The sequence below is a fragment of the Carassius auratus genome, unplaced genomic scaffold (genome assembly GCF_003368295.1).
Source record: "Carassius auratus strain Wakin unplaced genomic scaffold, ASM336829v1 scaf_tig00031547, whole genome shotgun sequence".
Lineage (NCBI taxonomy): Eukaryota > Metazoa > Chordata > Actinopteri > Cypriniformes > Cyprinidae > Carassius > Carassius auratus.
In genome coordinates, this window is record NW_020525932.1 from 1 (window position 1) to 15135 (window position 15135).

The following is a 15135-nucleotide window of genomic DNA, read 5'->3' on the forward strand; positions in this document are numbered from 1 at the left end:
CCAAATCTGGTTTTAAATCTGCTTTTTAACCCGCCCATCTCGGATGATTGACAGCAGCCTGAACCAATCAAAGTCTCCTGCGAAAGTGAAAAGTAAAAACGGAGAGTTTAGAAAACAACAGCAAACAACGTCCAGATATCACACAGGGAAAAGTCACATTTATGATCATAGCAGCTGTTTTTCTTACAGATGTGGATCTGAGAAGAAATTAATGAGTTCAGTACTTTTCTGAACTGTTACAACATGTATAATATTCGAGTTAAAAATGGCTCACTATTTGGCAGGTATTGCATTAAAATCAGCCTTTTTATTCATGCATTTATAACTGCTTATCAATGATTTATAATGCATTTGTGAGTTATTAGTCATTTATGAGCACCTTTATAAAACCCTCTATAAAGGAACCTTTATGTTAAGAATTACCAATAATGGAACCAAAAATATGTGTACTTTATTTTTAATAAAATATATTGGACCTTCTATGAAACAGACTGCCACAAAATGGAGATTCAATCTTTTTTGCGTCTGTTTCTTATAGGGAATCGTTTGTCTTTCAATGAATGGGATATTATTATAATAATGACATAAACGTCAAAATCAATGTAGTTTAACTCCCTCTTAAGAATGTTTTCTCTGCTTCTGACTTGGTGTTTTTGTTCATTAGACGTGTGTATCTTATGTGTGTGTTCTGTTCAACTCGTGATAATATCTGAACACGTTTGTTTCAGTGTCTGTATTTTTAAGTCCAAGGTTGGCTTTATTATTAAAAGTTGAACCTGAAGTGTTCCTGATGTTGTTCTCCATAGACTCCTCCTCTCACAGCTCTTACCAGGAAGAGACTGACGTGTCATCTTATCTCCTTTCTGAGAAACTGACTCTCTTCTCTACTGACAAAAACAATAAAGATTCATCGCAGAAGAATCAAGAGAAACTCTTTCAAAAAGGAATTGTGTTTAGTTTATTTCTGAACAGACAGACTGAAGATCTTTGTGATTCCAGTGATTCATTTTTCAAACGGACTTCATCCAGAAAGTGAAAGTAAAGTTTAGATTGTTGCAGCTCAAAGAGAAAACAATGGCTTCACAGTCTGAAGAAGATTATATCTGTCCTGTGTGCTGTGATATCTTCAAGACTCCTGTGTTTCTGTCATGCAGTCACAGTGTCTGTAAAGAGTGTCTTCATCAGTTCTGGAGAACCAAAGGAACTCAGGAGTGTCCCGTCTGCAGGAGAAGATCCTCAAAAGATGATCCTCCAGTTAATCTAGTGTTAAAAAACCTGTGCGAGTCGTTCCTGAAGGAGAGGAATGAGGTTCGTTCATCAGGATCTGAGGAGATCTGCAGTTTACACAGTGAGAAACTCAAGCTCTTCTGTCTGGAGGACAAACAGCCGGTGTGTTTAGTGTGTATTAACTCAAAGAAACACGACAATCACAAATTCAGACCCATCGATGAAGTGGTTTCATCATATAAGGTAAGAGAAATGAGTTTAAACGTCACGCTGTTGAAAAGCATTCTGAAGAGTTGATCTGATTGAGCAGGGCTGCAGTGACCAGGACTGCTTGTGTTTAGTCAAAAAGATGGACGACACACTTTCACTCGTCCTCTGAAGAACAGTAAAGCTGCCAATGTTCGGATAGAGCTCGGACATATTGCTCTGATTCGAGTCTGAAGTGGAGTCGCGACCCATTATTATATTTGAAGTGATATTTTATTATTTAGCTTGTCTCACGTCCCATTAGATCACATGGAGAGGGCGGGGTCTATGGCCTATACTGGGGTGATCGAAACATTTTGGCTTCACATTTCAAGACTTGTGCGGCACACTTGGTTTAGTCCAGCTTTCATATTTCTGGGTCCATTAAACTTTTTGGCTTACAAACTAAAAATCTAAGTTATGTAAAAACATAAATCATTTTTGCAGAACATTATTACCCAGATTGCACAGGTACGTCTCTAAGATGTCTGATAAGAGTGCTTGATCTGGGAAACATCTGACAAATGTCTCAGAAAAGCAGATTTACACACATTCTTACTCATAAAGATACAATAGACATTTTCTAAACATCTATTTTACAACAGATTACAACAGATATTTTAAAACAAATAATTAATACTAAATTAATTTAGTATATGGTCACAAAAACATTAGAAATCAGTATACTTTTGCACTAAATTCATTATATAATAATATCACTGTATAGTCTTCTTTTTTACTGTAATCTGATGTTTTATGTCTTTTTGTTCAATTATAGGAGGAGCTCAATACAGCACTGAAAACATTACAAAGAAAACTGAAACACAATGAAACTATGAAAGGAGAGTTTGAGGAAACAGTTGAAAATATCAAGGTAGGGAAACAGAGTCCAGAGTCATTTTCATTACAGCTGCAGGATCATTAGATAGAATTATGATATATTTAATAGAATAGACTCCGGGATTGTTTCTTAAAAGACATTAAGAATAATTAAAGTCCAAAACCTGAATTGAATGACCTAACAATCAGACGAGATAAAGCGGTTCCATAAACAACAATTTAAGTTCACTAATATGATCCAGTTCAATGAGTCAAGATCATTTGAAGTTCAGGCGTATTAAGCAGCCCTTAATGTCAGTCATGGATCAAAGCGATCCACCACGACAAACAGCAAATACAGGTGCATTAGAATGTCGTGGAAAAGCTCATTTCTGTAATTCAACTCAAATTGTGAAACTTGTGTATTAAATAATTTCAATGCACACAAACATTAATTGCCAAAGAAGCTGGCTGTCACAGAGTGCTGTATCCAAGCATGTTAACAGAGAGTTGAGTGGAAGGGAAAAGTGTGGAAGAAAAAGATGCACAACCAACCGAGAGAAACGCAGACTTATGAGGATTGTCAAGCAAAATTGATTCAAGAATTTGAGTGAACTTCAGAAGGAATGGACTGAGGCTGTGGTCAAGAAATCAAGAGCCACCTCACACAGACGTGTCAAGAGATTTACTGAATCACAGACAACGTCAGAGGCGTCTTACCTGGGCTAAGGAGAAGAAAAACTGGACTGTTACCCAGTGGTCCAAAGTCCTTTTTTCAGATGAGAGCAAGTTTTGTATTTCATTTGGAAACCAAGGTCCTAGAGTCTGGAGGAAGGGTCTTAAACTACTTCAGTCTGTGTGCACTGAATTTGTTTAATATTTGAGCTGAATTACTGAAATAAATGAACTTTTCCACAACATTCTAGTTTATTGAGATGCACCTGTACAGCAGTTCTGTTTAATGCATTTGAGACGTTGTGTTTTCCTCACTGTATAACTGACACGTCACAGGTATATTTTTCATCTATAAATGTTAGAAAGTCATGCAGAGATATATATTTTGCTGTCAAGAGTGGACGAGGCTTACGTGAGTGAACGAGCGCTGCTGTGTGCTAAACTGTTGGAACGCAACAGAATAATAGTGCAATAATTCCAATAAAATATGCATTCTGATCAAATATTTCTTATTTGACATTAAATGTGACACATGTAGAGTCTTAATCCTACATATAAATGTTTTTTTTTTAATGATAGCAGTAACTGTGAATCAAATCTACTATCTCAAATGAGTTAATATTCCCAACTGAATACACATGTAGCACCATGTTAAAATATTTGCAATATCTTAAAATAAAGTCTTGTCGGTTTGTTTATGTTTTATTTAAGTTGAATTTTCTGTTTATATTAAATTTGGAGCGATTAAAAAAATACAAAAAATTAATAAATATATATATATATATATATATATATATATATATATATATATATATATATATATATATGTGTGTGTGTGTGTGTGTGTATGTATGAGAGAGAGCGCTGTACTATCAGTGTGTTTCTTTTGGTCAGTGTTAGAGGAGTTCAGTTTAGCCTGCCTCTGCTTATTTGGTGAACTTGTTTTATGAAACAGTCCCCAGTTGATTATTTGTGTAAACGATGAGCAGAGATCTGCTTCTGGATCTGTTATATGACAGTGTCTGAGTCTCTCTCAGATCTGAAAGATGTGATTGTGTTGGTGTGTGTTGATGGAGACGATTGAAGTGAATTTGGTTTGATTTCAGTCTCAAGCTGATCACACAGAGCGTCAGATTAAACAGCAGTTTGAGAAGCTTCATCAGTTTCTCAGAGATGAAGAAGAAGCTACAATCACTGCACTGAGAGAGGAAGAGGAGCAGAAGAAGAAGATGATGAAGGAGAAGCTGGAGGAGATCAACACACACATCTCAGCTCTTTCACACTCAATCAAAGACATGGAGGAGATGATGAAAGACAGTGATGTCTGCTTTCTGAAGGTCTGATTTCAGATCATTGATTGATTGATTGATTTGATTGATTGATGATTGATTGATTGATTGATTGATTGATGATTGATTGAGTTGTTGATGATCAATGGTGTGTTTGTTCTGCAGAAGTTTCCAGTCTCGATGGAAAGGTGAGTGATCTTCTCTCTCTCTGCTTCTGATCCAAAGTCACTTCAGTTCTGATCCTGAATGTTCTTCCAGAGTCCAGATCTCATCACAGCCGGATCCACAGACTCCTTCTGGAGCTCTGATTCATGTGCCACGATACTTGGGAAACCTGCTCTTCAGAGTCTGGAAGAAGATGCAGGACATCGTCCAGAACAGTGAGTCTAACTGCAGGAGATCTGAGCTCACACACACAATTAAAAAAGAAAAATACATTTATTTCTTACAGATTTTTCTATATTGAAAAAACAAACAAACAGCAAAAAAGAAAAAAACAATAACATTACAAAAACACACTGAATTTACATGTAATGCTGAGGTCGGCAAACTTTTGTGCCTGAAGAGAGGGTCACATGCAAGACGATTCAATGTCCGGTGTGTTTTATATTTAAGATGAAGTGAATACGTGCCATTTTTAATTTTCTGATTATCTAATCTGCCAATACCCACCCCCCCATCATACTAATTGTATAACAATATATATATTTTTTATCTGAACATTTAAGAATGATTATGTACTGTAGAGCATGCATATTAAAACAAAAATGTAAAATGGATACTGTATCTATACAGTATATAATCTTTTTTAATTGTTCAGATACAAATATATATTTAATTATTATACTCTTAGTTTTCTGAAGAATGTTTTCATAAATTGACGGAGATCGGAGATCATGCTGCGCACACACAGAAACACGACTTTTTCAATACTGAAACTAGATTATATTTCTCAGCAACGAGGGGTTAAATGCTGTTTAAACCCAGCTTCATTTTTTGTAGAGAGAGACACGGGTAATTCACACACGCTAGCGATGGCGATGCCTGTATAGCCCACGCAAAATATATATAAACACAGGGCTCTCAAGTTTTGAAGACAGGCAAGAGTGACCCCCCCCCCCCCACCCCCAGCCGACATGGGGGTCAAAGGGAATGGGGGTGTTCCATTAATAATGAGAGAGAGAGACAGAGATTATGACTGGTGTTGTTTATTGTAAGCGTTTGTTGCCTTTCTGGACTCCTTTATCATTTGTGGTATTGGCTCCCATTTGAAACAGTTCCCCAAAACTCTTCAACATCAAAGACTGTTGGTTCTGGGGCAAGGAAATGTCCATGAGTTGGTACTCCATAAACTCCTCACTTACCTGTTCTTGTTCCTGTGAACCCTTTTTGAACCCTATAAAAACCCTTTATTACCCCAAACTACATAAAAAAGCTTGACCAGTCACATACAAGTAATCAGCGGTGTGAAGCGACCCCAATAACATGATATTTAGCCCCTGGCATGCACATTGTGAAAGTGAAGTGACATGTGGCCAACAACGGTGTCCCATTCTCTGAATTTGTCATCTGCATTACACCCATCCAAGTGCACTCACAGCAGTGAGCAGTGAACACACACACACACACACACACACACACACACACACACCCGGAGCAGTGGGGTTTCAGATCTTGTTCAAGGGTCTCAGCTCAGTCGTGGTGTTGAGGGTGGAGTGAGTTGTTTTCAGACACAGCTTTCGAGTCAGAGAGAGTCAAGTAAGTCTGACTGGGGGAAAAATGGACGATCCTGTAACCACAATCAGAATTGTACTGTTATTAATGAATTTGCATGTCATTCTGAATACATAAATAAAATAAAATAAATAAAACAAATACATCCTCAATAAAAATGTATTGATATATATAATTTTCTCTCTCTGTTGTCAGACAGCGGTATGAATGAAATGATAGACAACGGCTGTGCTATGATTTCAGTTATATATTAGCATGTGAAATAGAGTAAATGCAAGCTTGGTGAGCAGAAGATAATTCTAAAAAATAAATAAATAAATAAAAACATTAAAATCTTACTGTTGAAAAACTGTTGACTGGTGGTGTGCAGCTCTATTTCTCACTGTACGTGAACACGACGTCTGTTTTCTCTGGTATCTCTGTTTAATGCTGATTGGCCATTAATGAATGATTTGTTAATTTACAAGGGGAACTAATCATTCATTATACCACAAATATTGAGGGAAAATGGAGAAAAACATATAGACAGGAATGAATGCCTCTGTCCACTGATCAGTGTATAATAAAGTATACACAGTAACATAATAAAAGTCCTCTGCTGGTAGTGATTTACTGTTATTCTGTTGTCAGGTCAAGTCATCTTTTATTTATATAGCGCTTTTAACACTACAGGTTGTGTCAAAGCAACTGAAGAGCATTAATTAGGAAAACAGTGTGTCAATGATGCAGAAGGACAATAATACACACTCATTTCAGTTAAAGAAAGGTCATAGTTGAATTCAGTGATGTCATCATCCAGCTAGTGTCTGTGTGATCAGGTCGAGGATATCTCTGGATATTGAGTGGAACTGAGGACAATAATGTGAACATTTCCCTGCAAACTGCATTACAGTTTAGGCTTCATTGATTGAAAACAAGAAGTATTTCATTAATTCATATCATTAATAGTAAAAGATTTAAAAACTTTTCAGATGTATTGTGACATTAATAAAAAAAGAGTAGCTTAAAACACATGTAAAAAAAAATGCAGGCAGATTTAGTCTGCTTCATCTGGATACAGAATCATTATTGACTGTATGTTACTGTAACTGTATTATATTATTATAGGAATGTACTACATGTTTACTGTTGAGGTAAAATAAGTGATGGTGTGATCTGTTTTCTTTTGTCATACAGTGTCAGAAAGACGATTAGTGCTGCTGGGTCAAACTGGTGTTGGGAAGAGTGCATCTGGAAACACAATACTGGGACAGAAAGAGTTCAGATCTGCAGTGAGATCAGTAACACATGAATGTTCAGCTGCTCACACCACTGTTTCAGACAGATCTGTGACTGTAGTTGATACTCCTGGATTATTTCACACACACATGAACCAAGAAGAGTTTATGACAGAGATCATGAAGAGTGTTGATTTATCCAGTCCTGGACCGCACGCTTTTCTCATTCTGTTAAGTGTAGGAAGATTAACACATGAGGAGCGGCAGATTCTTCAGATGATTGAGATGATGTTTGGTCAGGAAGTGCTAAAATACTCCATCATTCTCTTCACTCGTGGAGATCATCTAGAAGACATGTCCATAGAGGAAATCATAAAGGAGGACAGAGCTGTAAGAGATCTAGTTGATCAGTGTGGAGGCAGATATCACGTCTTCAACAACAGAGATCAGAATAACAGAGAGCAGGTGACAGATCTGCTGAAGAAGATTGACACAATGATAGAGAAGAACGGAGGATATTACAGTCATCAGATGCTTGAAGATGCTCAGAGAAGAAGAGAGGACACCAGAAGAGGACGAGGAGAGAAAACAGCTCCAAAGTCAAAGTCAGGAAAGTGTGTGTAGTTTATGCTCCTGGATTCTGTCACACACAGATGTAAACTGAAGAGATCATGAGAAGTGTTTTAGTCTTTAGTCTTTGTTTGGTCAGGAGCAGTTAAAATACTCCATTCACAGAGATCATCTACACGAGACACTCACGCAGGAGAAGAGTAGATTAAGACAGATTCACATCTTCACTATCAGAGATCATATCTGAACTCTGAACTCTGTTATTACTGCAGTGATCTACAGTAAGAGATTGCAGGACATCTCTAAATCAGTGCTTGATACTTGGATGTCCTCCCGATTGAGAATTAAACTCTGCTGTTCACCAAAAAGATGCAGCACAAGAGCACGGGACTATAGACAGAATATTACACATGTACACTGTTCATATTAAACTCTGATTCTGATTATTTGTTACATAAAGTTTTCTTGTAACTGATTACACTGCATATTTAACAAGAAAACGTTTGTCAATGAAACTCAGAATCTTTAATGTTAGATCTTTCATTTTCTCTGAACAAAATGAATAGTGTTGATTCATTATTGTTAATGACAAAACAACAAAATAGTACATTGACAAACACACTGATTATGAACACAGAGCTTATTAACAAAACTAATAAGACCGATGACATGATACACCTGAGCTGTGACAAAACTAATAAGACATTACAAATGAAGCTCTTTCCATTTGCTCTTGATTGAAATAGTGATGTCTAGATTAGAATAAAGCACTTTCTGCTAATAACAGACTTGATTACAGCAAGATTGATAACTTTAATGGCCATGAATAAATACAGAAATCATATCATAATATAAATACATGCTCATTTTCTAACCTTGGTTCATCTCGTTACATTAAACTTCTTACAGAAAACTTTGTATATGTTGTAATAGTCCATCTTAACTGATGATGCTACACGTCTGTTAATAATCATACAACATATCAACAGATTTTGATGGTTTTTTATTTATTTGCTGATCATTTTAATGCAGAAACAAATGCTTACTTCTGAAGATATATGAATAATAATCTTCCCCATCTACATCATGCTTCAACATGCTCTTATGTAAAATATCATGCACAGAAATATGAATTCACAGTTTGCAAACCTCTTTTCTGGACTTCAGTTAAGTGTTCATTACTTATTTGAGTATATTTCACAGTTTAAAATGGTCAAAGTAGGGTATTTGATCCTTATATTGGGCTAATAACCAGAAGCAGTGTAAACTGAAAGGAAAGATGGTATTTACTGATTTTATACACCAGATTCAAACAATCTTGAAAATTATTTTTGGGGTAATATGAGGACAGTGGAGTGCAAACAAGCATTCTTTCATCTAAACCTAATCTAGAGTATATCCTCTGGATGCCTTTGTGCATTTCTTTTACTGCATTTTATGCATTTTATTCCTTCAACACTACACATTTACAAGGTCACATTCATCACTTACAGTGGGGCTCGAAAGTTTGGGCACCCTTTGCAGAATCTGTCAAAATGCGAGTAATTTTCAAAAAATAAGAGAGATCATACTAAATGCATGTTATATTTTATTTAGTACTGTCCTGAGTAAGATATTGTGCATAAAAGATATTAACATTTAGTTCACAAGACAAATAAATTGCTGAAATTATTAAAATAACCCCCTCAAAAGATACATCTTATCACACTGAGGACATTTGATGGACTCAAACACAACTATTGAAAAAGATTCAAACATTCACTGATGCTCCAGAAGGAAACAAGATGCATTAAGAGCTGGGGGTGAAAACTTTTGAACACGATGAAGATTGCCAAATTTGTCTTATTTTGTTGAAATATAATTTTTTTCCATTTAGTTCTGCCCTTCGTAAGCAACAGAAGATACTTGTATGTTTCCCGGTACACAAATTAAGTACAATTTACCTTGATCTTCAAATTGCAAAAGTTTCCACCCCCCAGCTCTTCATGCATCTTGTTTCCTTCTGGAGCATCAGTGAATGTTTGAATCTTTTTAAATAGTTGTGTTTGAGTCCTTCAAATGTCCTCAGTGTGATAAGATGCATCTCAAAATCATAAAGTCACTGCTGGAAAGGGTTCAAATATGCAAAGATGCTGGAAAACAGAAGAATCTGCAGGACCTTAAAGATTTTTCTGAAGAACGCTGCTCAGTTTAACTGTTCAGAACAAACAAGGGACTCATGCACAACCATCACAAAACAGAAAGACAGTCGAGGATCATCAGGTGACAGAACACAGTACTAAGAACCAAGGGTTCCCAAACTTTTGAGGCCCAGTGTATGCTGAACATCTCTATTATTACCCCACCAGCTCTTTTTATCAGTAATGGTTTGATGAAATCTGCTGTCTGGGACATTATCTGAGGGCTTTAAACCAATGCAGGGTTCGTGTGTGTGTGTGAGCTGTCTGCAGTCAGACGCCTGAAACACATCGTGACACGAGAGCGTCTGTTCACACTGCTCAGAGATTCAGAGTTTAGTTTGAGTAACTTTAGCTCGAAGTTAAGATTGATTCATCACGGTTTCTACAGAACAAATACAATTCAAAACATAAGAACAAACTCAGTGTGTATTTGAAATGATTTATAATATCAAAAACAACACATCTGCACATGGTTTATAACAGAAAGGGGTTATACAGAGTAGTGCGAGCACTTTAAATGCTTAGAGACACTTATCTAAAGTGACTTGATAATTAATAATACTAAATCAAAAGAATCTAGTATGACATGAAAAGATGTTCCTGGAGAGCTTCTTCCATGCTGAGGACATGAGATGATGAAAGTGTCTTTGCTCTTTGTTACAAAGGAACAACAAGGCTCCTCTGGTTCAGTTTGAGAAGATGTGAAAATGATTCAATCATCACACAGTCATCATCTCGTGACCTGGACTCGACTGAATCAGGAGCATCAGATCCCTGCAGGACACACATTCATTTACAGCAGCTGCAGATTTATATTTTTAAAACCTGTTATTACAAATATTTTCATAACCTCAATGTGCAATACACATGTTAACCTACAGAGACAACATTGCTCTACAAGTGCAACAACACCATGACACACAAACAGATAACCCCAATATACTCTAGACCACCAGTCAGGATGAAACACAGGAAGAGATGCAAGGATTCACAGCTTTCCTAAGGATAAGAGAAGAAGAAGTGAGTGGGAAAAGATGTAAACTTATCTTACCTATTTGATTCTCTTCATTTTAATGTACAGTTTGAGTATTAAGTCTATGTTATTCAGATGATGTTTATCGTGCTGTAGCATCAAGAGAATGGGACTCAAACATTTGATCACACTAACAACAATGGCGGCCTAAAACATCTACACATCGATCAAATGTGTAACGATACGATTTTTCAATGCCACATGTAAAATATCATAACATAGTAGTAAAATAGGAAACTTCTTTTGGCACTGTCCACATTTTCAATACATCACCATCAACACATGAACACATCTCATTCAAACTCACCTGTCAGGACTGATATCAGGACTGTCTGAAGACACAAGGTGAGTTAAGAAGAGCTGAGAATAGTGATGCTGGGGTCACACGCAGATGTTGAAGCCCTCTGTAGAAACACAATCCTGGGACAGAAGGCCTTCTGAGGGTCACTGTCCTCCCTGAACTAGTTTGAGAGGCATGATGGGATTGTTTTGAAGAGAAATGTGGTGGTAATCAGCACTCCTGACCTTCAATCTGCTCTCTCTCCTGAAGAACAGCATGTGAAGAGATTGTTCCTTCTGTCTGGTCCTGGACCTCACGCCCTTCTCCTTGTCCTCATGCCATGAATATTTACAGATCTAGAGAAAGACGCGCTCAAGCACATTAACAACACTTTTGGTGCAGGTTCATCTGAGTATGTGATCGTCTTCTTAATGCATGAGGAGTATGTGAGTGTTCAAGAACTGGATCAGTAAAGTCTCTAGACTTCCAGATGAACACACCGTCATCTACAGAAGAATGGAAACCATAGGCAGAGTTTCACTTCAATGTGAGGCAGACGAAACACATTAAAATACATTTAGAATGAGCAATAACTGCTGTACAAAGAGTAAAAAAAACAATGCAGAAAAGCCGAATTGCGTATATGACCATTATTATTCTGTCAAATCAATCAATCAACTCATTCTGTGTGTGCTAGACCAGAGCCAGTTTCTTATTCTCCTCATAGTGGAACATTTCAGCCCACTTTTTTTTTTTTTTGCGGGCAAAAGTAACTACAACAAGAGTGTCAGGGGAAAACAGAAATGAGATATCTGAATTATTTACTAATAAACAGTGTTTTCTGAGTCAGTGTTACGGTGTAAAGAGTTTTATCTAGACAGGAAGTCAGCAAGAAACTCTTGATCTACAAACTGAGCACAGATCAAACAAATGGCCACGTACAAGATCTGTGTCCACCTTGCAGATCAAACCGTGTTTCTGGAGAAAAGTGACCACAGAAGGTTTCGGTTTGATTCAGATGAGCTGCTAGAGTCACACCTCAGTAACTCTGCCAATGTCAGGTGGTAGATAACTTGAACTTTTAGTTTCTTTTTTAACCATGATTTATTAGCAACATTCTGAAAGATCAACTACATGATCAGTGTTACATGATCAAAACAGTTAAAGTCTTAATTAGAGGCAGAAGATTATTTTGATAAGTACAGGACGTATGACGTGTGTTTCGGTGTGAACTACACGAGGGTCAAACTCTGTTGTGGGGTTCACACCAGATCAGTCCACAGTCATTTTAGATCAGACACTGAACGAGGAAAGATGTTTCACACGCTGGTGGTCTTCTGTTTGAGCTGCTGCCATCTGACTGGTAAGTTTAACCTCAGTCTAGCAAACTACAGTTCATTTTCACCTGCTGCTGTTTTAAAACTGTGATGTACAGCCTGGAAACAGTCCTGAAAATATTTTAAAATGTCAAGGAAAATAATGGAAATGTATATACAGAAACTCAGCAGGACTCAGAAAGTGCTTTTCAAAACACTGTGCTTTTTTTGTTTGTGTGTGTTTCTTTTTAAATGATTTTAATTTCAAGGATTGTTGCTGAACAAACAAATGCAAACAGCCGTCTCTCTAAAAATACTTCAGTAGTTATCATGAGCAACAACGGAAGTAAAATCAATGATTTAGTCAAAAACCAATTAACATATAATTTCAAACTACAGGGGCTAATTCAACCAGCTGGATAAAAAAATATAATAAATAAATAAAATAGATAAATAAATAAATAAATTCATTTACAGTTTAAAACTACAGGGGCTGATTTAACCAGCTGGATTAAAATAAATAAATAAATAAAGTTTAAGCTCATCCAGCGCTCCAATAAATATTTCCACCAGTTTCACAAACTAAAACTACAGCCGTGCACAACTACGCCAGTGTAGATGATTCACAGTCGATACACTTTGTGATTAAAATAAAGAAGTAAAATCTCTGTGACATGATAACAAGTGAACCCATCCCATCTGCTTTCAGTGTAAATGTCTCCTAACAATGAGCGCTTTACATCTGAACTCTACGAACACTGTTACGATGCAAACATCTTAAGTATGTAAATGGTAATTTAGCAAACTTGTGCTACATTTAAACTTACAGTATCTATCTATCTATCTATCTATCTATCTATCTATCTATCTATCTATCTATCCATCCATCCATCCATCCATCCATCCATCCATCCTGGGCAAATTCACCATAAACATTACATTTCATGTATACAATAATGAATTTACAATTTAGTCATGGAAAAGAAAGTAAACTTGTACAAACCAGATGTAACTTTTCACTAAGTGTAAGATTTCATCTCAGATGTGCGCTGAGTCTAGATGGAGCTACAGTTATTACTCTCTTAAACAAAGGCACTTAATAGACATTCTTCACACATAAAGAAATATATTGTTCTTTTAAGAACTGTTTAATGGAAGGTTCTTTGAGGAACCAAATTTGCTTCTTTTAAGGCATTGTTGAAAAAAAAAAAAAAATAAATTCTCTTTTTGGAAGCTTTCTAAGTTCAGGTGTGTGTCTTTATGCCCAGTCTAGTCTTATCCCAGTGTACATGTCCAATCTGTCCACCTGACCCTGGTTTGAACCACAGTGGTCCTAATGTTCCTGTTCATGTTCTTCAGGTGTGTTTCCTGCTAAAACTCATGGAAATCAGTCAGTGATGGAGGGAGATTCAGTCACTCTAGACTCTGATCTTACTGAAATGATGGATGATGATCTGATTCTGTGGACGTTTGGACCTGAAAACACTCGAATAGCTGAAATCAATGTCCTGGCTGACAGCATGACTGTATTTGATGATGTTCTTGATGGTATATTCAGAGACAGACTGAAGCTGGACGATCAAACTGGATCTCTGACCATCACACACACCAGAACTGATCATGCTGGACATTATAAACTAGACATCAAGCGTGCGATCAAGACTTTCAGTCTCACTGTGTATGGTGTTCTGCCTGTTCCTGTCATCAGCAGAAACTCATCATCATCTTCATCATCTTCATCATGTTCACTGGTGTGTTCAGTCGTGAATGTGAGTCATGTGACTCTCTCCTGGTTCAGAGGAACCAGTTTATTGTCCAGCATCAGAGTGTCTGATCTCAGCATCAGTCTCTCTCTTCCTCTGGAGCTGGAAGATCAGGATAAAAACAGCTACAGCTGTGTGCTCAACAATCCCATCAGCAACCAGACTCAACATCTGGACATCACTCGACTCTGTCACACATCTGCAGGTATGGGGATATTAACACTGATTTACTCTTATGTTTCAGGTCTGCTGTAGATCAGACAGATCAGAGAGTCATTTAATCTGTTACAGATCAGGGCCTTCCTTTACTGTACGTGGTGCTTATCGCGGCTGGATCTCTGTTGATCGTAGCTGCAGTCGTGATCTGCTGCATCTGCAAGAAATGTAGAAAATCAGGTCAGAGGAGCACACAATTAATATGCACACATATTTATCATTTTAAAACAAGTTCATTTCCATTAATAATGAAACTTTGTCATTTTAATGCACATGTGATTATTGTTAATGCAGTCGAGACGCAGGATGAAGACAGAACTGATTCAGTGTTGTGTAAACCAACACCAGCAAAAACAGTAAGTAGCTGAAAGATGTTGTAGCAGTCAGTTTGTGTGAGTGAAGTTTGCACGATCAGAGGGACAGTGTGTCCAGATAACACACACACATCTGTAAGATGTCTGTTAAAGATCTGTTGACGATCGCTTCATCAGGAAAACATCTGCGGTATTCAAACATCTGATAGACGTCTGTAAGATGTCAGTTTTACATACAGTGATTTTATAACAGATA

General features: G+C 37.0%; 2 protein-coding genes across 3 annotated transcripts; both read left to right on the forward strand.

Moving 5' to 3' along the window:
- Window positions 1-217: 217 nt before the first annotated feature.
- LOC113080536 (tripartite motif-containing protein 35-like) lies at window positions 218-8694 on the forward strand. Of its 2 annotated transcripts, none has more exons than XM_026252688.1 (7): window positions 218-284; window positions 807-1470; window positions 2252-2347; window positions 4074-4304; window positions 4422-4444; window positions 4515-4636; window positions 7167-8694. In XM_026252688.1, the coding sequence occupies exons 2-7, from the start codon at window positions 1075-1077 to the stop codon at window positions 7829-7831; spliced, it is 1533 nt and encodes a 510-aa protein (XP_026108473.1). In that variant the 5' UTR covers window positions 218-284; window positions 807-1074; the 3' UTR covers window positions 7832-8694. The 2 variants fall into 2 exon arrangements, with proteins under 2 accessions (XP_026108473.1, XP_026108475.1); XM_026252690.1 differs by having other exon boundaries at window positions 7173-8694.
- Window positions 8695-13946: 5252 nt separating this feature from the next.
- Window positions 13947-14933, forward strand: LOC113080538 (hepatocyte cell adhesion molecule-like). The gene is made up of 3 exons (XM_026252692.1): window positions 13947-14554; window positions 14641-14745; window positions 14860-14933. The coding sequence occupies exons 1-3, from the start codon at window positions 13984-13986 to the stop codon at window positions 14931-14933; spliced, it is 750 nt and encodes a 249-aa protein (XP_026108477.1). The 5' UTR covers window positions 13947-13983.
- The last annotated feature ends 202 nt before the right edge of the window (window positions 14934-15135 follow it).

Bases quoted from the DNA above. Each gene is read 5' to 3' on its own strand.
- LOC113080538 (XM_026252692.1), top strand. From the start codon at position 13,984: ATGGAGGGAGATTCAGTCACTCTAGACTCTGATCTTACTGAAATGATG. The intron at 14,555-14,640 runs GTATGGGGATAT...AATCTGTTACAG, and splicing joins ACTCTGTCACACATCTGCAG to ATCAGGGCCTTCCTTTACTG. The intron at 14,746-14,859 runs GTCAGAGGAGCA...TTGTTAATGCAG, and splicing joins CAAGAAATGTAGAAAATCAG to TCGAGACGCAGGATGAAGAC.
- LOC113080536 (XM_026252688.1), top strand. From the start codon at position 1,075: ATGGCTTCACAGTCTGAAGAAGATTATATCTGTCCTGTGTGCTGTGAT. The intron at 2,348-4,073 runs GTAGGGAAACAG...GTTTGATTTCAG, and splicing joins AAACAGTTGAAAATATCAAG to TCTCAAGCTGATCACACAGA. The intron at 4,637-7,166 runs GTGAGTCTAACT...TTTGTCATACAG, and splicing joins GCAGGACATCGTCCAGAACA to TGTCAGAAAGACGATTAGTG.